General features: G+C 41.2%; 1 protein-coding gene across 12 annotated transcripts in view; it reads left to right on the forward strand.

The window, feature by feature from the left end:
- The window catches only part of PLCH2 (phospholipase C eta 2), a 71,326-nt gene that overhangs the window by 28,358 nt on the left and 19,924 nt on the right, over window positions 1–23,044 (forward strand). For 5 of the 12 annotated variants that reach the window (XM_054086040.1, XM_054086043.1, XM_054086041.1 and 2 more), the window contains exons 2-10: window positions 9,730–9,876; window positions 10,240–10,483; window positions 11,012–11,141; window positions 13,718–13,888; window positions 16,115–16,208; window positions 18,438–18,641; window positions 19,344–19,464; window positions 21,404–21,575; window positions 21,828–21,935. In XM_054086040.1, coding sequence (XP_053942015.1) covers window positions 9,730–9,876; window positions 10,240–10,483; window positions 11,012–11,141; window positions 13,718–13,888; window positions 16,115–16,208; window positions 18,438–18,641; window positions 19,344–19,464; window positions 21,404–21,575; window positions 21,828–21,935 — 1,391 coding nt within the window. Of the gene's footprint in view, window positions 1–5,878; window positions 6,866–9,729; window positions 9,877–10,239; window positions 10,484–11,009; window positions 11,142–13,717; window positions 13,889–16,114; window positions 16,209–18,437; window positions 18,642–19,343; window positions 19,465–21,403; window positions 21,576–21,827; window positions 21,936–23,044 lie in introns of those variants that run through there. The other 7 variants (XM_054086049.1, XM_054086048.1, XM_054086047.1 and 4 more) reach the window with 6 other exon arrangements.

Below are 23,044 nucleotides of genomic sequence, written 5' to 3' on the forward strand. Positions count from 1 at the left end.
TTGTGTTTTCACAGTAATTCTGTCACAAATATTAAACTCTCCAGCTTCTTTGGAGTGCAACTAAAGGCAGTGATCTCCCGTGGAAGTGCATGTGGTTTGCCTTATTTTAGCCTGTGCAAGATTCAGCTCCCCTTTAACCCGCGCCTTGCACAGTCTGTGTAGTCAAGCACTACTGGTAATTTCAGTGCCCTCCATCAGTGTAAAAATCACGTTTCCATCTGCACTGCTCAGTGCTTCATGCTCTTTTTTGTTCAGAGCGTGCACTGATTTCACGTTGTAAACTGTGGCATAGATCTGGATTACAAAATTCTTGCTTTACTTATTCATTGCAGATTCATGAGCAGTTGCCTATTAAAATGTTAACAAGGGATGTGAACATGAACATTGTGTTTTCTTACAAAGTAGAAACAAGAAAAAAGATTTTTTTTTTTTCTGAAACCGCTAATAATTAATGAAAAGTATGTTGTCACCTCCCCACCCCTTCTCCTGCCAGTGTGAAGGATGTGTCCAAGATCAGGTACGTCCTTGTTAACAAAGTCCAAAGCCAAAATGTTATTCTGAGCCAAATCTAATTTCCTTCAAGTTAACATGACATTTAAGATTTAGAGAAATAAATCTTGTTTGTCATGCCTGTAAGTAGAGCCTGGAACTTTGTAACGTCCCCTGTGATGGGGAGGGCACATGTCTGATTATTGTAGTTCATGGGAAGAATCACAAGGATGGGAGGTGGGTGCATTTCTTTACTGCAGTTCCTGGGCACAGGACTTTCTGGCTCGCGGTTTGTTTAAGTACAAGCCATCTGCTTTGCCTTGCTGCAGACAGAACTCTTAATTTTTTTGTACGAATGATTCCGATGCTTCGTTTTCAGCAAATGCTGAGCTCAAGCAGCGGATCTGGAGGAGCTCCGCACTCTCCCTTGTCAGCTGCACCCTCCCAGAGCAACCCTTGTAACTGAGCAAGGAGCTCAGAGTTTGTTCTCCGTGCACCTGCAGCTCTGTGGTGCCACATAACCTGCTGGTATTTCTGAGAGCATAATAACCTTCAGCTCTAATGTGGATTTAAGACTGGTGACTTAATCCCCCCGGTTTTCTCTCAATGTACAGCACACCCGCATAAGGCTGTCTCTTGGCTGACACAGAAGCCGAGGAGAGCATTGAACAAAGACACAGATTATTATGGGTTATTCCTAGAGACAACGCAGCTCAATTTTTCCTGTGGTTCATGAAACTGGTGTATGTTTGAAGAAATAAGGTGTCTGTTGCGTGTTTTAAAATGTATATGGCACAAAAGGAAGGTCTAGAAGAGTTATGAATCTTTTACAGGTAGAACATAATAAAGTTCACCTCAAATATGGAAGCAAAGTTGGTGAGTTACAATCAGTTTGTGGTGATTAATTTCAGCGGCAGATGACTTTTTTTCTGAATATCTTTCCATCTGTTTTATTTTTCTGTACCACTTTTGCCTTGGAATCTTGAATTTTTAGAGGTGTTCTCGTGGAAGGCATTAAATAATTTTGATGGATTTCTTCCCTCCCAACCTGCCTTAATCTCCCTTTCAGTGTTTATTACCCATGGCACTGAACAGATGGTAAAGTCCTGGAAGATCTTTAAATGTAAAGAGTTTAAGATCTTACCTCAATTAAGTGTGTAGGGACATTTTCTCATGCAAGTCAGAGGTTGGAAACAAGGTGACCTTAGAGCACCATTTATAGTCTTCACCTCTTTACTTTATGCTGACATTTTTCTGCAATCAACAAAATTTCATTATTATAGCTTTGGAAGAAAAATATTCAAATAGCTTTTAAATCGTTTTTACTAAAGATAGTTTGGAAATTGAATTTCTTTTGCTGAAACCAGCATCGGAGTTCTTAGTAGAATTTGTTTGTAGGCTCAGCATCGTGGAAGGAGGCAGGCTAATTGTTGTTGTTACATTAGTGCTGTTGTTGCTAGTGACTCCCACTTCCACAAACACTCCTTCAGGTCAATTTAAGGGATCTCAGGATCAGTTGATTTTAATAATTGACTTTCTAACCAGTTTTGGAAAGCCCTGGAAATATCAATATTTATGTTTGCTTATTGAATGCATCTGTGCCAGGGCTTGGCCATTGTGAATTCCAGTGCTGAAAGGATGCGACATACAGCCAGTCCTGTTTCTCCCGCTAGAGTTAGTGGCCTTGGAAATGGATGTACGGTGAATAACTTGAGTATATTCTGAGCCAGTGCAAAAATATTAAGCTTGGGAGCATGGTGGGTGACAAACAGAAGCTGGTAAATAAATAGCCCGGCTTCCACTTGCCACAGGCAAGATGTGTGGCTTTAATCTGGAGCGTAGATTACTGCCCTGGAGTTGCTGTCCAGATGGTCTGGCAGTCTGCAGGGGGCTATAGCTCCGTCTGCATCCGTGCCAAAGGTCAGTGGAGTGGGGTTACGTTAGAATTAAGGAAAAGGCAGCTTATATGCAGTTGTGGTCCAGCCAGGACTCCAGCCTTTCTAAGCCACTGAATGGGCAATTGAACGAATTTTTGCCTTCCTTGGAAGTTACCAGAACCTCCTGAAAGTGACTGTTTTAGTGAATTATAAATATAACTAATGCAGAAATTGTTAGTTGTAAATCAAAAATAGAAAATATAACAGATATCTGCGCTCCATCAGCATGTCCTGCCCACATCCCTTCTCTTGGGCAGAGGTCATACCAGGAACACAGGCGGACACAGAGCAGTGAAAGAACGTGTGCTAACTCATATGAAGGTCTTAGGCTGGGATATCTAAGACATAGCCATAACTGTAATTTCTGCCCTTTTTCCAGGGCTTTTTGACTGGTGTTTACAGCTGAAAGTGCAGCGGGGATTATAAACGTAAGAGAGAGGAGGTGTGCAGGTAAATGGCAGTGTGCTGGATGACATTAAAAACTTGTTTCCTCCTTTTGTTGTCTGACTCGTGTTGTGGGTTGGCAATCGTTTTCTTTTCATTCTGTAGCCATTAGGAGCAAGATTTCCCTGGATGGGAAGTGGGAAATAGTGATACGGATATTAAAGGCAATCAGTAATTGCTGCCTGTGTGTTTCTGAGTATTTTAGAATCAGCCTCCCCTGATGAGGTTAGTTTGTTAAACTGGGTCTATAGTGTGTGCATATGAGGATAAACGGAGCGCATAGCTGTGGAGTTACAAGGCTAATCATAGAATCGTTGCGGTGTACAGGTCAATTCCAGTATCGGCTCTGTGATATTGATTGCCGGAGACATGAAATATATTGAACTTTGAAGTTCAGTTTATCAAGTACACCCGAAGTAGTTTCTGTGACATCTCTAACTGGTAGCCAGCTGAAGTACAGGAGTTGTCTGCATGCCGTTACCTGATGTACACTGTGAGCCGGATTTACCTCTTGTGTTGCTTCTTTGTTTTGTCTTCTGCTTGAATCCTGATTACAAAAGACAAAAGAGGGATCAGAGCCTGGACTATGTATTGAAATTTCCAGCATTGAAATTTTTAATTTTGCCTTTTCTGTTTGAGGACTACAGTTCTTTCCCTGTGTATTTAATAATTGTTAACACTTTTTCCTTCGCTCAGCAGTAATGTGTGCCTGTTGGACAATCTTGATGGATTGTATTAATGATAAACTCACCTTGTCTCAGGAGGATCTCTATTGTGCTCACTTTCCTCCCTCTGCCAAACCACATCTGTGTTCTTCTTCTGCATCTTCTGCAAGATGCTCTTGTTCTGTATGATGGAGTCTGGCTTTTCTGCCATTCTTGAAGTGAACATCTTCTTTTAGAAGACTTTTGACACTCTAGCATTGTTCATCAAGCGTTCTGAGTTCGGTTTTTAGCTAAGCCAAGGCCAGCCTTCAGACTCAAACATTGCTGGTTTTCAGATCTTTTTGTGGCATGAAAAGCATTTGTTACGTTCAGAGAACAATAAGTTTCTGAAGTGCCATGGAAAGAAGTCTGTAATCTGCACGTTGTGTCAGGTGAGCAAGGTTTTTCTGAGGATGTCAAGTCAGGCAAGAATAGAAACCCATTTCAATAGGCTTATATCCTAAGTACCGAGCTCAGTGTGTCGGAGAGTTGGGAGAGGGATTATATCACACTTAACCCTTTGTGACTTCCTCTTGCTTTCCCGCACTGTTACCTGGCACCCCGCACAATCAGTAAACGGGAGCTTTTTGAAAGATTTTATTTTTCTCTGTTTATATGTTGATTGTAGGAGGACTGAAGGATGGATTGGCAGCACCAACTAAATGGATTTAAATTTACCTTCTCTGGGTGGGCTTTGGATAAAAAAATCTAACTTTAGCTTGAACGTTGACACAGTTCTTTCCTGATGCTATAAATCACTGGCATTTCCCTGTACTAAAAAAGAATCCACATTCAAAATGCTGTTTGTGCGGAGTCCTAACTCTGAACTGTGAAACTAATATCGTGGGCAATGCTGCAACAGGAGTTACATTTCACTCTGTCTCCCTTCTCTTTGTCTCAGGTTGATAACACTTGAATGGTTAATGCAGAATCTAGGATGTCCTTCAGAATTAAGCTTTGAATTTTAAAAAGCAGAGCACCCAGAGTACCAGGTACTGAGATTTTCTTGCAGGTACCACCTGGAAGAGTGCAGGGAATCCTTCCGATTAGCACTGCAAGGGAAAATAGGAGCTAAACAGCACCAATACTGTTAGTTTATTGCAAAAGTTTTTCTTAACTATATCTCCTTATGATTGAGAGCCTTAAAGTTTATTGTCTTCCTTGTGAGGTACAACAATGCCATTTTCCTGTTATGATCTTGTTTCTATAGCGTACAAATTATCCACAAAGATGTTTGCTGATTTATTTAAGAAATTGAGAGCAGCGTACGGTAGAGTAGGTAATTAAACCTACATTCTCTCATTGTAGCCTATGCTAGATCTTGCTTCCTCTGAAAGAGTGATTGGGATATTTAGAACAATACTTTATAGGTTCTTGCCTTCCGTGTAGCTGTTTTCTGTTGTATGGAAATACCCTTCTTAACATTTTACAGCAGAAGGTGCTGCTTTTCTGATGACAATTAGTTTGCAATCATCACACTAAATTACTTTTGAAAGATGCCTTAGGAGGATGGAAGGCTATTGCTGATGCGTTTCAATAAATAGCAGAATGTGACAAGTGTGTAAGCAGTGTTCCTGTCACTGTTGACCCTTAGCGCAGACCTAGTTGGTTTTTCCTTTGGAATTAATCTGAGGCTAGCCTAACCGAAGAATTCTGAGCATAGGTGGTGAAATAAGCAACTTCTAATTGAGACTAAATGATCTCTAGAATTACCTGCTGTAATGCTTTTTCACACTGTGAAAGGAGGAGTAGGAAGCACTTAATGAATGTGTTTTTAAATGGGCAATTTGTGTTTAGCTCATCAAGCTAGAAGCATATTAGGTTCCTTGTACAGATCACAGATGGCAATAGCGATTGTGTATCGTACTTAAAACAATGTAGATTAGGAGGTTGTGATAACATAAATGACAGATTTCTGTGTTTGACGTTTAATGGATACGTTTCAAATGGAATTAGATAGTGACTTAGTGCTTTTGAAAAATTAGTTCTTACCTCCTTTTCTCTCTGCTGGTTTTTGAGCACGTTTCTACGTACGGCGTTTGTTCTGTTCGGTGTAGGTACCTGGCTTGTGTCCTCTGCAGACACCTTCTATTGGGTTGGGCCGGTTTGCAAAGGCATTTCTGAATGGGCTGTGACATGGAAAGATGCTGCTAACATCGGCAAAAAAAGGAGAAGAAGAAAGCACTTTTCCCTAACCCTTTTTTTCCCTACAGCTGTAACATGTCACTTAAATCCCTTGACCGGATAGGGCAGAACCACGGCTTTAGGATTAGTGCGTATGATGGATTTAGATTTCAAGCAAACATGTGTTGCTGTGTTTGCATCGTATCTAGTTTTTACTGCCTGGAGGACTGTTCTTTCTTTTATCAGGCGCGTCTGTTAAAATACTGAATAGAGCCTTCTAAGGAAAGATGAAGACTGGTACAATGATATTTTGAAGAACTGTGAGAAGAAAATGTGATTGCTCTTTTTTTCAGACCTGGAAAGAGACTCGAAGAGCTTAAGAACCTGGACAGTTTCACAGTGAAAGGCAAGGGTGGCTCAGGAGAGCAGAGGGGGGAATGGATTGCACTGTTAACTTTGCACTTATCTACTGCAATGGATACTGTTTGTTGGTTTTGAAGAGCCCTCAGCAAGAGCGGGGCTGGCAAATCTGTTAGTAATCGAATGTATAAAAGGGGTACCTCTATGTAGGAATTCCTGGCAGAGGAGGAAGCGGCATGGAGAAGCCGACAGCTGTGAGTTGGAATAACGTCTTGGATGCTTGGCAGCTGGTAATGTAGCAAAGGAAAAAGAACATCCTCAGGAGGCCTTTCTGTCCAGAAATGGGTTTAGCTACATGCCATCTTGCCTCACAGCCCTCTCTGTGCCCGTCATGTGTCTTTAAAATGTTGAACTGAAACCCACCCAGTCCTCAAAAACAGACAGCGCAGGTCAGTCACATAGAATAAAAAGGATTCTAAATCTGAGCAGGGGAGGGGCTTGGATTTACGGTGAAACTACTCTGTAACAACCTGAAAAATACCACTGGATTTTGGAAACCGCCAATTATCTCTTTTTTCTGATAATATTTTTATGCTGTTACATTGAAAATGTGGACTACAGAATCTTGATCCCTACTAAGCCTGCAGTTGTTGTCTTCAGCTCTGAAGCTGCCCTTTGTCTCAGATATGGATGCCTCAAAATCTCCCTTGCTTCAGAATAAGTTCTCAGTGGCCCGTCTGGCTGAAGAGTTTTTCTGGGTTGGTGGCATCATCGTAGCTTCCCCGAGATGGAAAGTCGGCCACGTTGGTAAGATGCAGGCTGAATACCTGCCACTTCATTGAACAAGATGGTATAATCTTGAATGCTTTCGTGTTTAAATCTTGCTTAGTGACAACTCTGTCTGGCAGTAGTGTGGGGGAGTGGAAAAGAAGGAAGAGCTTGAGCCACAGCCCTCGTCCTGTGTTGTTGTGCATGGTTGCTAGTGCAGTTCTTCTGGTCTTCAAGAACCTCTCAGTTATAATTTCATTATTGATTGTTTCGCATTCCTCTGCAAAAGCAAATGCAGTGCTCTACGTTTTGATATGTATGAACCTTTGCAATTTTCTGTTGCGTAGATATAATCCATCTCCTGCTCAGAGTAAGACAGGTTTGCTATCTGCCCGAATTCATACATCTCTTAACTCTTCGATTTTTTCATGCAATATTGTAATTTTCAGTCTTTGAAAGGAGTAGAGAAGTGTCTCTGTCTTCTTCCATAGTGCGTCATGGGGCTCTTGGGAGGTTTTCTGAATACTGAAATACAGTGGCAGAATCTGAAGCTTCATAGCAGCCAATCTTTTATATAGGTAATAAAACCCAGGAAACCTACCTGGAAATAGCTAGGGAAATGAGATGTTTCCTGTCTTAGTAAGTGCATTTTAATAGCAGTCTTCCTGAGCCACTTATGTCCAGTAAGGAAACCTGCAGTGGCCTTGAGCAGAATCACTTCTTGCCTTGGAAGCACTTTATTTGTCCTACTCATTTGTCAGCTTCACCAACCAAAGGTATTATTTTAACAAGAAAGTTAGATGCATAAATAGCTGAGAAACTAAGGGGGAGTTCTGCAGGAGGCCAGAAATGCTATCCTGCTCTGCTTCTGCATTTCCCTGATCCAGATGGCTGCTGGAGTCTCAGCTGAGATGGAGAGCTGACAGACTGACCTCGAATTAAGTGCCCTAATTTCCACAGGATTAAGAGCATCTCTTCTCCCATTAACATCTCATCTGTTAGGGCTTGCACGCTTTAAGGATGGATTCAGTCTTGCATTGTGTCTCGTATGCAGCAAACACTGCCCCAAACAGTGTTGGCAGAACTAAAAAGAGGCTTTCTTTTTGAAGGATACTTTAGGGTTGGTTTTTGCCTTCTGACTTTCCTAAAGAGCCTGGCTAGGGCTGAAGCTCTATGACATAACCTGGAGCCGCATTGAACTTGGGACATGAATCTTTTGACAAAGCTGGTCCATGTATAAAAATACTCAATGACTCAATCCTTGTACCTTCTTTTCATCCTCACATGCTAAAATACTCCCACTCCTTCACACATTTACATCAAACCCAGAGACTCCTAAAAGACAATAATGCTACTGAACCATAAATAATTAATGTACGTTAGAACATCTTCCTAACAATAAGCATGAAATTGGGGTCCTTTATTTCCATGTATCAGGGCAAAGTGTAGGGATTTATGGTTTTTATAGGTTTTTTAAATTTATTTTTACTTTAAAACTCTTATTATAGTAACTACCAATGTTGTTACGAACCTACGAAAAACTAAATCAGTTTAATGTCACTAAGAACACAAGGATGGAACTGTCTTTTACCTTTCTGTTTCTTGCTCTGACATCACTTTTTGCCGCAGTACAGAGATCCATCTGCTCTTCGTGGCTTTGTTTTTTCCAGATGCAAATTGAGGCAACTCATTAGATGAGAAGAGCTGAACTCCAACTGAATGGTGCAAAAAGGTGCAATTGAAGTGCAGAATAATAATAAAAAAAGCTGCATTACAAGGCTGAGGGATTTTTATTTGAAGTTTAGAAATAATTCCTTAAGGAAGATTTATTTTTCTTTATTTTCTGCTTTGTAACGGGTGACGTCTTTGATATTTCTCTCATTTCTGCTCTTATCATTTCTTCAAATAGAACTATTCACTGCAATAACTTCCAAAGATAAAGCTGAAAATTTGATGTGGTTTGAACCCTGTGTCATTAGTGCCAAAGAGAATTAGTGCCAAAAAGAATTTTTTTTCCAAAAAACTGTAAACCTTGTGAAATTAAAATAAGTTCAAGCTTTCTGTAATTATAGAATGAAAGTGGGCATTCTTGCTTCTGAGAGAAGTAAATGTTGGGGCTATAAAGCTTTTTTTGTGATTTACAGAAGTCTTGGTGTTATTCTGTCATGCTAAAAATGTATTTTTGCTAAAGGAGTTTCAAACTAACGTTGCTGGTAAACTGAGCTCATCTGTGCCTCGGGCTCTTTCTGTGGTGAGAGATCAAACATTTCCTTTACAAATCTGGTTTCCTTTTTGTAAACATATTGAGATGCTTGGGTGTTAACAAGCAAGTTAGGAATGTTGTCTGAATTTCCTTGGCCTTGTTCCTTGTGTTCTAGAAACTGGTACTTGATGGTGGTTTGATTCGCAGTGTGATCAGAAGGTATTATTAGCTAAATTCCTCCAAAGCAGTGTACTGCTAGTAGTTCTGTTATGCTCTGTTATTTGTGTATTTTTAATGTGCTTTGTGTTTCATCAGTCCTGGCTATTGGCAAACGGTGGCTAAATGTTTATGAATAAGGGCTAAATGCTAAAATGTAATTATATCCCTCCACTAGGCATGCTAGGCCCTAACCTTGTAACGGCTTTCATAGGGAGAGGTGGTTTTCTGAGTCTGCTTATTAGGATTGTTTGCGTGGTGGGAGCAGCTTCTCTGGGTGTTTGTAGAATCCAGCTTCTGAACTTAAGGTGTTTATGAGAAAATTACGAGTCTTCTATAGCAGTTACGTTGGGCAGTGCAGGAAATCCTACCCTTTGATTCGAACTCTTAATCTGGCCACTGCTTGATATGTTTTTTTCCTGTAAAGGTGATATTGGGGGGAGCAACATCTGACTTACTGATATCGCTTTATTTCTCTCTTCAGTGGAAAAATGTATGAGTTCCATGCAAGCTGGTACCCAAATGATCAAACTCCGAGGCAGTTCCAAAGGATTGGTCCGCTTCTATTATCTGGATGAGCACAAGTCATGTATTCGCTGGAGACCCTCTCGAAAGAATGAGAAAGCCAAAAGTGAGTGTCAACCACAGAACCTGATTCCTTCTGGGGTTTTGCTCTCTTATAAGCAAACAAGCGTGAAGAACTTGGTTCATTCACAGGTGATCAAGAAGAATGTTGTACTTGAAATTGAAGGATGGTGGATGATTTTATGATTAATAGTTTATGAAGATTAAGTTGGTGTTAGCTGTGCAAGTTGCGGTTGTGTATCGTAGTATGTTGTAAATGAGTTGCAGGCAAAGCCTGTGTCAATTGAGGACCTCGAAATGTGAGGTTTGGGACTTTTCTCTATGGGATTTCTCAACAGGATAAATGCATCCCGTCTGGCCTAGAGCGTGCACGTAGTCGTTAATGAGCTACATGCTTTTGTCATTCTAGTTTCTATCGACTCTATTCAGGAGGTTTGCGAGGGGAAGCAATCGGAGATCTTCCAGCGCCATGCCGATGGCAGTTTTGATCCCAACTGCTGCTTCAGCATCTACTACGGAGACCATATGGAATCTCTTGACCTGGTATCTTCCAGCGGAGAGGAAGCACGCACCTGGATCACAGGGCTAAAATATCTGATGGCAGGGATCAGTGATGAAGACAGCCTCTCAAAACGCCAAAGGACCAGAGACCAATATCCTTTCTATACTATCTTGGAGTGTTTTGTGGTGCTGGAGAGTAGCAATGGGATTCCTTTAAATATTTGTTTTCCTAAAAGTAACCCCTAGGCTCAGAGCTTCAAAGCAGATCCCATTGTACTCCCTGTTTACAGAGGCAGGATTCCTTGAAGAAGAATTTTCTGGGAAAGATGTGGAGATGAATGACTGCAGTGTACTGCACAGGTATATTCTTCCATCTCTTACTCCCTGCCTAAAACTGACCATTATATTTGGTTAGAAAGGACAAAGTGTGATGCAGCATTGCAATCCCCTCAGAAGTTAGTTCTGTGCTGCAGTATTGATGGACAGCACATGCTGTGTGTTGAGCATAGCACGTCTAGAAACTGTTACTGCAATGAGTAGAGTTATATTATGTATATCCTTGGACTTCCTTTCATCCCCAGCCTCATATACAGTCACTTCTAACAGGAGAAAAACTACATATACATAGTGTCCAGTACCATTTTTTGATATTCCCTCGTGTTCCTTAACTCCTTTTCAATGTGGTTGAAGCAGACATTTGATGAGGCAGATAAAAACGGTGATGGCAGTCTGAGTATCAGTGAAGTGCTCCAGCTGATGCACAAACTGAATGTGAATCTGCCCCGGCAAAAAGTGAAGCAAATGTTTAAGGTAAGAATTGAAAATGTATTTTTTCTAAAAAACAAGGATTGAGCTGGTGGAGATTGAACATGAAACCGAATAGGAGGGATTGTAACTCCTTCAGCAGCTGGTTTGTTTCCGCTCTGCTGAGAGATACTACCGAGCACATTTGGGAAATCGAAGAGAGCTCCAGAAACACATCATAGATTAATTGTTATTCATAGAAAAAGGCATTACACCAGGTACCTCCTGGTGTTGCATAATATAACGACGTGCAGTACAAAGATTGCTTTTTTTCTGCACTTATTGATCTGAAACTCAGTCATGTTTCTTCTTTGATTACATTCTCTCTAACAAATATTATCTAGTGAAGCATCTACTATCCCCCAATAAGTGGTACTAATAAAATATCCAGTATGCAAACTTTCGTATCAGTCATGGGTTTTGCACTGCTTGGAGCTGTTTGTTTGACATTGTGGTGCACTGACCACGACCCAGTTTACTGGGCAGCCAAGCTATGGAGATGCGTGTGTTTCATCATCAAAGAGTCTGTTGTGTGAGGACTTCGGCAGAAGTTGAATCCATCATTTCAGCATAATAAAATGCCATGACTTTTGCACTACTCTGACTCAAGGGCATCTCAGCATAATTTTCCAGCCGCTCTGGTATTTTAAAGATTGTTCTCTCAGAGAGACTGCAAGAGATTGCAGTACTCGGTACTAGAATTTCAGTAGCGCTGAAAGGGATCAGATACCAATCTCCTGACAGCTTTGTAGGTAGCCTAAATCTGCCCAAGACAGTGTGTATAGCTGAATACCTGAATTTTGTCTGCCTTAAGGTAGAGAAATATTCTAAGCCCAATTTCACAGAACTGAAGCAAGAACAAGTAAATTGCTTAAGGATCACAAAGATCCGGGGAAGGCAAAGGTAATGCCATTCCCTGTTGGTGCTTGAAGACTGAGCTGACTTTTATTCTAAGCATTTACTGAGGTTGTGCAACTCCTGGGCAGTTTGCAGCCAGTTTAAGACTGATTAAAGATACCTCAAAGTTCATGTCTTCATTTTCCAAATTTTTCTTCTTGTTTTGAGGGATTTTTCCTGTGCTTATGGAATAAACTCTCTAGACACACATCTTTTCCTATCCTGAGTGGCTAGAAGACCCCAGAGCAGACAGCAGTGCTGTGTTCTTTGCCCATTGATATTTGCTCACGTGTCTGTACTGCCTTGCCTCCTTAGCTGTGAGGGCTTGTTTCATGAAGCACCTTTATGTTTTTTCTCAATTTGTTTTTCATACTAGCAAATACTGGTCTTATGGTTGTAGCTCAGTGAAGAACTGGATTTAGAACTCCTTAAAATTAGTAGATTAAAGTGACCATTTTTCCAGGTTGATGGAAGCGAAATAGAAGAAACTGGGTAAAACTTAACTGGGGAAAAAAAAAATGTGCTTATTGTGCGCCAGGTTCTGGTTTTACTGTTTGTAGTCAATGACAATTACTACATGGATTAGATGTTTTAGAAATGCTATTAACAAAGAAGAACAGGTTTGCTTCTTCCATATGCAGTACATAATTGAAACTAAGCTGTTCTCAACTAGAAATCTAATTGCTGTTTGATAGCTTAGAATCAGAATATTAAGCAGCCTTGAAATTAAAAAATCAAATCTCTCCGTTAACAGAATAGCTATGCCAAGTATTTTAAGATACAATAGGGTAGATTATATATAGGTCTTGAAGAAAATTACCTTGAAAAATTGCCATTTTTCTAGTTTAAAAAGGAGTGAGTTGTTTAAAAAAAATCTTGCCATAGTTACAATGAGGAAAGACCACTTTTGTTAGCTACTCCATGCTCGCAAATGCATTTGTATTTTCACTTGGGGTCATCTCTAAAGGAGCTTCATCTATGGCTTCATTACTCCTCGTTCTTGAGTTGTTTCCTCCATCGTGCCGTAGCTGTTACAGGCTCTGAGCTGCCCAGTGTGAGGCTGGAAGAGCGACAGAACAGGGGGGTCTATCAAGATTAAAGAGAAGGGGACAACTGCAGGGTGTCCTTTGGGAACAAGGACAGAGGATGGCATTTGTGAGGGTTAAGAGTCTCTCTGGTTGTGTTAGACTGAATCGCAGGCTGTGGCAGATGAGCGGCTGTCACTCTGCCAGGACAGAGGCGCTGTGTGCGGGCTGCGCAGGCTGTTGGCCATCCTTGGGATGATTTGGGTTCTAATGATATTCTCAAGCAAATAGGAATGAGGAATTCTGCCAAACAAATGCCTGTTCTGTGTTGCAGGGTGTGCTGTTTGTCTTCATTGCCACAGACAGAAGAAATCCTTTGAGTAGGATTCCCTGTACAACAAAAAAGACCTTAAAAGTTGTTTCTTGGCTCATGCACTAATGCATTTAAGAGGTTCAAAGGGAAAAGCTGTGCAAAGCATTCGTATGGCAAGCATCAGCCTGATAAATCCATCTGTTCTAGCTGGCCATAGAGCGTGGAGATCTGTCAGGCAGCGTCAACTGAATTTCAATGTTGCTTTATTCTTATGCAGGAGTTTGTTCATTTGAAATTTTCTCAAGTCCTTGCTGGGCAATTGGGTATCTCGTTGCTGTGTATTGCAGGAGGCTGATACGGATGATAACCAGGGCACGCTGGGCTTTGAGGAGTTTTGCGCCTTCTATAAGATGATGTCAACGCGACGCGATTTGTACCTGCTGATGCTCACCTACAGCAATCACAAGGACTACCTTGACACAGATGACCTGAGGCGCTTTCTGGAGACTGAACAGAAGGTAGGCGCAAGCCAGGATGAGGCTTCCAGTCTGTATGCCTTTTTGTTTGCTGCTGGGGATGCGTTGCCTTTTTAAAGGGATGAGAACTTTGCTGTCCTGCACATGAAAAACAGATAGAACCCTCTTGATGTTCCTCTTGAAGACTGGCATGACTATTTCTTGAATCTTCGTGCTCTCACTACCTGTTTTTTCTTGTAGGCTCTTTGGTTGTACCCCTAAATATAGCCTCTGTAGCTTCTTTCTTTTTCATCTGTTCTCTTAGGACAATTCCATCAATATCTTGTCTTTTCCTTGCTACTAAGATGCTGTTGCTGGCTCTGCTTTTGACTTAGTGTACAGTCCATGCTGAGTCACTGAGTTACTTCAGCTCCCTGTCTCCGTTTGTAAAGTGGGTCATTATGGTTTTGAAGAGCTGTTGAGAGGAGTATTCGTGTCTGGGGGAGTTTTGTGAGGATATATAGTAGTACGTAGTAAGTTGTCTCACTGACTTGAACCTCTATGGCATTAGAATTCTTTGTAACCAAGCTACCTGGCAGCCTGGTACTTCTACTCCTATCCCAAATACGCCTTGGTCAGAAGAAATTTGGCTCGTTCTTTCTGGTACAGAGTAATTTGGCAGACCAGAAAATGGCAAGGATCTAATATCAGTACCATGAGGAGATTCATCCTTTGGATCAGGTTACCTGGAGAGATTGTGCAGCCTCTTTCGAAGACCAGACTAGGTAATACCCTGAACTAATTGACATGACCTTTTAGTTGATCCTGTTTTGAGCAGGATTTTGGGTTGGATGATCTCCCAAGATCCCTGGATGATTATATGATCTTTCATCTAGAGATTTGTGGAAGATTCTAAAGAAAGTAATTGGACAGCAAGACGGAGTCAGTGCAGGAGCAAATGCATTGACTCATCTTTGCCTTTTTCCTTTTGTGATCCATTTTGAAGCTGCATGCCTGGAAGTCATGAATCTCCATCAGTTTCAAGAGTTGTCTAAAAAATGAATGAATGAATGAAAAGCCACCTCTTTGGCAGTTATCTGTTTAGATTAGTGGAGAATGTTTCCAACTCATTGGTCAATTGATCCTCCAGATGGTGAGGAAGACAGACAGTGGCCACATGACAGAAATTGGCACAGTTAGTCATTGACATCGACAGCTCCTGCCTTGGGGCTTCTCTCCCTTGCCTGGTGCTACTCTTTCTCATGTGGTATGTGTAGAGAAAACAAGTGTTTCTGCTGTCCGTTTGAAGCTGTACCAGTAAAACCTGCTGTTGTTCCAGAGCTTTTCCTTTCAAACCCAGCAAACCTGTAATGTATGGGCAAATAAAGAGTTAGGGTTTTTTCTTCCTCTTCTTTTACATTTATTTGTTAGGTTTTAAATTATACCCAGAAAAGGCATCGATCTGGTAGCAGTTGTGCTGCTGGTTTCATTTTCCCCTGAGCAAGGACTCCGTGTTGTCAAAACAGTCATCAGCTTGGTCACTTTATTGGCAATTCCTCTGGTGACAAGAGTTGGGTTCTCATGTGTCATGTACAGCATCTCATGGAAAGGATTTGTTGGACCACACAGGACAGGAATATTAAATAATAGCAGGGACAATAATTAGAGAATAAATAGCAAGAATATTAAATAATAGTATTATAACTTAATTATGAGAACACTGCAAGGTGAAAAAAGCTGCAGCTTATCGTAAATGGCCCATTTTATAAATGCCGAAGCTTTTCTTTTTCAGTTGGGAATGCAAAGCAACCTTGAAGTTAGCAGATTTCCTTTTCACAGCATTCTGTCCTCATTCTCTGTAACCCTGCTAGCAACTGTCTGCTGCATAAAGATGAGCCATTTTCCTGTTTTATTTTAAAGTAAAAGCCCTTTGATAATGCAAAATAATCCTTTAATTGTACAAGAGAAGAAATCCCCGTGGTTTGTGACAAAGCTTGTTCTGTTTGGGTGCTCTGTGCCCAATAACCCTCTAACCAGATCTGACCTACAAAGCAGAACTCGGTCGTTACTGGCCGTCATCAGCTGCCAATAGGGCAGGAACTTTGCACAGAGCACTCTGGTTCTTATCGGACCTGACACTGAGTGACAGGAGTGGGAATCTCACTGGGTATCTGGAGATCCCCAGTACCACCGTGGCTAATCTGGCCAGTTGCTAAATTGCATACAGACAAAAGAGCTGACAGAAGCTGTGCTTGCTAGTTTAATGCCTCAGTTTGGGTACTTTTGCAGATGACGAATGTGACTAAAGAACACTGCCTGGAAATCATCAGCAAGTTTGAACCATGCCTGGAGAACAAGAAGCAGGGAGCTCTGGGGATCGATGGTAAGCTGGCCGGTGTAGTTTTTGTAGGAGAGAGGCGAGTGGTTAAACGCTTGTGAGAATATTGCATTTGTTCGCATGATGTATAGTCAGTTTTATCACGTTATATACGTAAGTACTCTTTCCAGTAGGCTTTTGTTTAATATCTATTAGGTGATGAGGAACCTAAAGGGGAATCAGTACTCTTTGGGAGATTTTTAAAGGTATGTATGATGATGAAGCAGCAGTTGTTGAAGGTCAGCTGGAGCTGGATGTCTTTCTTGTGCTTTTGGAAAATACAGTAGAATTCAGCTGCATCATTCCTGCAGGTATTTTTTTAAATCTGTGAAGGAAGATGAGTGATCTGATCCAGAGTGAACATGTGAAGTGGGATGAGAGCTGAAATTTGTCTAGAAGCATGCTTGCATGACCTCTGCTGCTGGAGCCTTCACTCTGAATATAATGATGCTGCACCATCATGATGGTAGCTGTTATTTTGAGGACTGATTCTAAATTCTTTCCCCTAAATAGTAGATCTTCTGCCAGATCTTATTGACTCCAAGGGCAGAGTGCATTCCTCAGGAATGAGGTTCTGCGCAAAAGTTCTGGGACCTTTTGAAGATCAATCCTGTCTGTTTGTGTGGGTGGGTTGTCATAGCAAAAAGGGGCAAAATGTATATTCAGTTTGCTTTATTGCATGAAGAAGTGGGCAGTTCCTGGTATATTGTGTAAGGTGGTTTTTTTCATGAAATGATGGTTGCTTAGGATGGATTGAGGTCTGTTCTACTTTCAGACTGAATTTTCAGTTTATTTTAAAGCTTATGCTAATGCTAGGTGAGTGTGGCAGTTCACGTGTTCATGTTGTTGTTTTCTGGTGCTTTACAGTCAGTTGTAGTCACATAAATAATAAATAATCAGGATCATTATCTTGCCTTCCTCATAGCTAGAAAAGTCAGACTGGGATCATTATCTTGCCTTCCTCGTAGCTAGAAAAGTCAGACTGGGCTTCTCAAACAATTGTAGTTATTCATACTGGAAAGAAAAACTTCATCCAGCCTGATCCATAAAATTTCTTTGCCTGAGAGTGGATAATAAAACAATTTAGAGTTTCTGGGTTAGGTTAGAGAGCAGCCCAACATGGGTGACATCCTGCTAGGCGTCTGCTACAGATCTCCTGATCAGAAGCAGATAGAAGATGAGGCTGTTTTGAGACAAGTAGGACAAGCTTCGTGTAAGCAAGCTCTGCCTCTAATGGGAGACCTTAACCTCTCCAGTGTTTTGCTGGAAGTGCAACAGGACAGAACATATCTCATCTAGAGCTTAACCAGTGCAGGAGGTTTGTGTGTAAATCCTGGAGGTTCACGGGACACACTGCTGACAGCATCTCGAGTGATTCCAATTTCTTCATTCTAGGGCTGATAGATCCAGTTAGTGTGAGCTCAATATAACAGTTCTTATGTTATACTTTAACAAGTGCTTAAAGCAAACAGTAGTGTTGTTTGAGAGGCTGACAGGGCGGGGTGGAATTAGTCTTGTGGCAGCCGATGGGTTCGTAGTAAGAAGTAGTGATCAATTTGGCAAGAGTCATTAGCTGTATGTTTGTGCCCACACTGTGCCCTATCAATTTTTCATGCTGTCTGCTCTGACTTGGTTTGTCTTTTGTTTTTACTCGAGCTGTACTACTGCTGTCCTAATTGATCTGAACCTGAGACTCAAATCTCAGGCCAGACTGAGGTTCCCCACTCAGTCCTAGGGTATCGTTCCAAACTTTTGGCTGCTATTTGTATTTATCAGCACTTTCTCTTTAATAAAACTTTCATCAATACAACATGTAAAGCCTGTAAGAACCACCATAAAGGTGACATTTTATCTTAAATTCTATCCAAGCTTGATTTCTCTGTGTTCTGTAGACCAGTATTCTGAGACTGAACGTGAGGACTGGAGTTATTTTGCCTCATGTAGCTTTAGTGCAACAAAGCCCCAGTCAGAGAAGGTGGGGTAAGACCTTTAGAAGTTTGGCAGGATTTTTATACGGGCAATAATGAATGAGATGTTTGAGGAACCAGAAGTCTTGACGCAGACACCTTGTGCTTTACAATTGAGATGTAGTGGTGTTATTTATGTATTTATTTTACTTACATGTTCATTAACATGTTGATGAATGTCAGGATACATTTTTAGGCTGGTTTTAGAAAGGCTACAGCAACCAAAAGGACAAAACTGTATTTAATTTACAGTGTTGTTTGTTTACAGGTTTCACCAATTACATGCGGAGTCCGTCAGGGGACATATTCAACCCAGAACACTACCAAGTGAATCAGGACATGAGTTATCCTTTGAGTCACTATTTCATTACCTCTTCGCACAATACCTACCTCATGGGAGATCAGCTGATGTCCCAGTCTAGGGTGGACATGTATGCATGGGTGCTACAGTCTGGCTGCCGTTGCGTAGAAGGTAAAGATCAAAATGGAATTATCAGTAGGCTCTGTAGTTCTGTTTCTCCTCTGTAAAGGAGGACTCATGACTTCTGCAGAAGAGATGGTAATTGGGTGGAGGCAGAAACCTGGTAAAATGGTGTCTTCCCTTCGTAAAGAACAACAAAATAACGTTGCCATATTATGGATAAATTTCTTGAGCATGGAAATAGGGTAGACATTCCAAGAGTAGCGTTGTGGACATGGCAATGGGTGCTTCAGAGGAGTAAAACATTACATGGAGGTATGATTGCAAACAAGTGTAAGGTTAGGGAAAATCCAAGGAGAGCAAGAGATGGCCACGCCTTGGCTTTGCTTGTGGTGTGAGAAGCTTGGCTAAGATTCTCGACTTTCCTTTTCGGGTTTGCCAGTAGGATAACAAAAGTAATGCTATGCTATGTCATCTCTATTCTTGTCATAATATGCCTCAGCACTTGTTAAAGGAGATGGGTTTTGCTTGGGGCTTTCTCAAACAATGGGAACAGTTGTCTGTATGTGGCAGTATGTCAAGGCCAGGGGGTTTCTTCAGAGAAAGGCCATTCAATGCAGTGAAGAGGGGATACAACTGAGTGGTGGGAATGAACCCGTCCCCTCCTTTGCTGAGTGGCTGAAGGGAATTGCAGGGTCTCAGTCTTCCACAGATATTTCTTATCTGATGGGTGTAATTGTTTCTGCTCTACAGTTGACTGCTGGGACGGGCCAGATGGTGAACCGATTGTCCACCACGGATACACTTTGACTTCCAAAATTCTCTTCAAAGATGTGATTGAAACGATCAACAAATATGCCTTTATCAAGAATGAGTACGTATACGGTCTCCCCACTTTTGAGTCTTGGGGCTCTAAGCTGGTGTTCCGAGGCATCCTTGTAAAGCAGCCAGTGAAAATCTAACCTGTTTGTGTGTTTCAGGCAGAATTCTGAGTTGTTTTCTGTGGGGAAAAAGCCCTTAGAAAGAAATACCAAGGGAAAACTGACTGAGCATAGTTGTGGGGCTGTCCTTATCCCATTCATAGGAGAAAATGCCATCAACATGTTTTGACAGTGAATTTTTTTAGTGAGTAGTTGACAGTTTAACCACATATCTCGCAATGAGTACTGCAGTGATGCCAGGGTTACGTTTGTTTGCTCCAGGGGTAGGAAGCAAGTCATGCAGCAAAGGAATATATGGAGACAATATCCAATTATGGAGAAAGGAGACTGTTCAAGAGAAATGAGTTATCTTCCCTACCTGTCTCTCGCTTGGGAAATCAGAGAATTATACAAAGGGAAGTTTCATATACCTTGGCAGCACTGCCCTCCTCTTCTTGAGAGTGATAATGTGGGTGTCAGCCTATCTATTTTTTTAAGATAAATTAAATTATCTCTTTCAAATTTTCCAGTAGCTTCTCCAAAGCAGTCCGTCTGCCTTCAGTAGTGGAGCTAAACTTTTTCTGAAACTTCAGACCAGGTAAATTTATTGTAAGCCTGAAGGGTGGAGTTTGCCTGAAAACATGGTAAATAAATCAAAAGAAAGCTCCTCGGCAGAATATATGGCCGTGCTTCTATAATTGCAGTTCCTAAAAGCTTTGCGGAAAGATTAACTGTGCGACCATGTTACAAGTTATTATTCATTGAGGTTCTTTTTCTTGGTAGGTAATGATGCTCAGTCAGAGTTTGGTACTGAACAAAACATATTTTAGACTTGCAGGTGGTTTCTTTCCCAGGATAGGCTGGGGACAGAGCTGATGGTAGGCTGCAAATGCAGCTGAGGACCCAGCTTCTGGCAGCGCTAGGAGTTTAATTACAGTCATCACGTGGGAAAGCTGTGTCCTGCAAGCCTGGTCTAGCCTGCAGCCTTGTCTTTCCTGATGAGGAGCTAATGAGGGACAGATATCAGAATAGACGTATTTTTATTCATTATTAGTTTTTAATTAATGAATCCCTCATAATTCAGCCATACGAAACCTCACTGTACACTAGCTTTTGTGCTCATCCTAAAAATGCATCATCTCTAAACAGAAATCCGTCTGCAGTGCGCTTTTATCTGGTACCAGCCACTCTGGAATTGATGACACATATCTTATGTTAAAGCCTTTCAAACAACGAGGCATCATTATTTCTTGGCTTCAGCTTGGAGAATCAACAATAAATAATAAAAAATAAAACTAAATCTAGAAGTAACGCTCCCTGTCTCTGTAGGGGAGGCTTTATCTGCAGGCTTGTTTGTACGACACTGCTCTGTTGCTAGCTGGAAAAGTTTTTATGGAAGCCCTAACACAAGAGGTTCATCGCTTGGCTCTTGGAAGCGTTAAGGTAAAGACTAAGCCCCTTTGGGGATGTCTTCAGTTCTTGGAGCCTTTATTTATTTTTACTTGTGAGAGTACACAAGGGCTGAAGCACCAACTGGAGAGGAGAGCTGAAGGCACTGACTGTTTAGGTTTTCCTTAGGAATGGCTTGCAGGAATTGCTTTGATAGGAATTTGAGGTCAGGATTGGGCAATGTTGGATGTGAGACGTGCTCTGGGGAAAAAAAAGGGTGTCAAATCAGCTTGCAGAAGTTGATTTATGCTGTGGCTGTCAAAAACGGACCATTCAGGAGTGAGTAGTGGGGTACCAGTCCTGTGTCCACACTGATTGTCTGGCTGTGGATTTCAGTGGTGGTGATGCCTGTTACAGAGTTGCTCGGGCAGTGACAACCCTTATCCTCTTAATGCTATAACAGCTGAATTTGCAGTTGATGATGATGGTTTATACCTCTGCCAGGTACCCTGTTATCTTGTCAATTGAGAACCACTGCAGTGTTGTTCAGCAGAAGAAGATGGCTCAGTATCTTACAGAGATCCTGGGAGACAAACTGGATCTGTCTTCTGTGCACAACGGTGATTCTACCAAGCTCCCTTCACCAGAAAGTCTTAAAGGGAAGATACTGGTTAAGGTAAAAACCTGCTTTGTTTGTTCTGTTCCCTCATTTTGTTTGTGATGATTATGATTTCTGCTTGGTTATCACTTATCACTTAGAAAAACCCAAAAAGTGGTCTTTAAGAACCTGGGGCTCACATTTCTGAAGAAATCTCAATCAATAACAACCTGGTTGCATGTTTTGAATATATATGTATTTATTCTTTTTAAAATGTGTGATAGCGGGAGTTGCACGCTAACCTGTCTGTGTGATCATTTCATCCTTTAGGGGAAGAAACTTCCAGCCAACATCAGTGAGGATGCAGAGGAAGGTGAAGTGTCTGATGAGGACAGTGCTGATGAGATTGACGATGACTGTAAATTAATGAATGGAGATGTAAGTTAAGTGACCATTTGAATGTAAATGTATGTTGAGTTTTCCCATCCCAGTGAGAAGAAACGTTTTATGAATACTCTGGAGTATGGATGTGGTCTAATCTTTGGGGTTCGTCACAAGTCTTCTAGGTTTTAAACCTTTATAGGTGCAGAATTGACAAACGTGCATCGTAGGCTGCATGAGTTCTGTGTTTCAGGTTTAGAATTTTGTGTCTGTTAATGCTGTAAATAGTAATATCTCGTAGTTCTTTATTGAATCAAAATATTCTTCCCCTCAAATGCAAACAAAACAATACTACTGTCAGATTGTGGTCATTGTTGCAGAGCATCCCCTTGGTTTGCTGGATGCTGGGTTTAGTTGATTTGTACAGTAAGGAGGTGTTAATAGTGGGAGAGTGTTTTAATCTCTGCTTGCTTTAATCTGAAAATCCCTTATTTCTTCATCCTTTTTAAAGGTTATATTTTTTTGTCTCGTTAATCTTCTCGCAAGTGTCATTGCATCTTACGGGAACAATAGAAAATAAACAGAGAAACCACTGAATGACACAAACCAGACTGCCTTGGAGAGAGGCTGTTTTCAGTCCTCGCTCCCTCAGGCTGTTGTCTCATTTTCTATGATGGATTTGATCTTTTTCATCTAAAACTAAAAGACACCCTTCTTTATGAATAAGTCTACTAAAGGGCAAAAACTAAGTTGTTTGGGTTTTAAAATTATTATGTCTTAGCGTAGAACTTTTCAATATTTTAAAGCTGAGCTCTGTGATGTTTTAATACTCCTCGGGTGTTTTGTTTAATACTTCATGGTTTTTGTTTTAATACTTCATGATTTTTGACACTTTCTTGCTACCCGATGCATCTTTTCAAAGCAGAAGATATTGTACAGGCAGCAGTGATTGTAGTTCAGTCCAAGCCTGGAACCATTTTGAACTGGGAGAAAATGAGATGAAAGCCAAACCAAAAGCTTTTCCAGTCTACTTAGAGGCTACCTGTGTAGTGGACGGTACAGAACCAGAAACTACAGAACTACAGAAACTGAATAAAATGAGAATTGGATGTTTCTTGACTGTGAAACCTCACTGTGGTGAAGAAAGCTCACTCAGCTTGTTCTCC

Source organism: Cuculus canorus, chromosome 21 (assembly GCF_017976375.1).
Source record: "Cuculus canorus isolate bCucCan1 chromosome 21, bCucCan1.pri, whole genome shotgun sequence".
In the NCBI taxonomy this organism is placed as follows: Eukaryota; Metazoa; Chordata; class Aves; order Cuculiformes; family Cuculidae; genus Cuculus; species Cuculus canorus.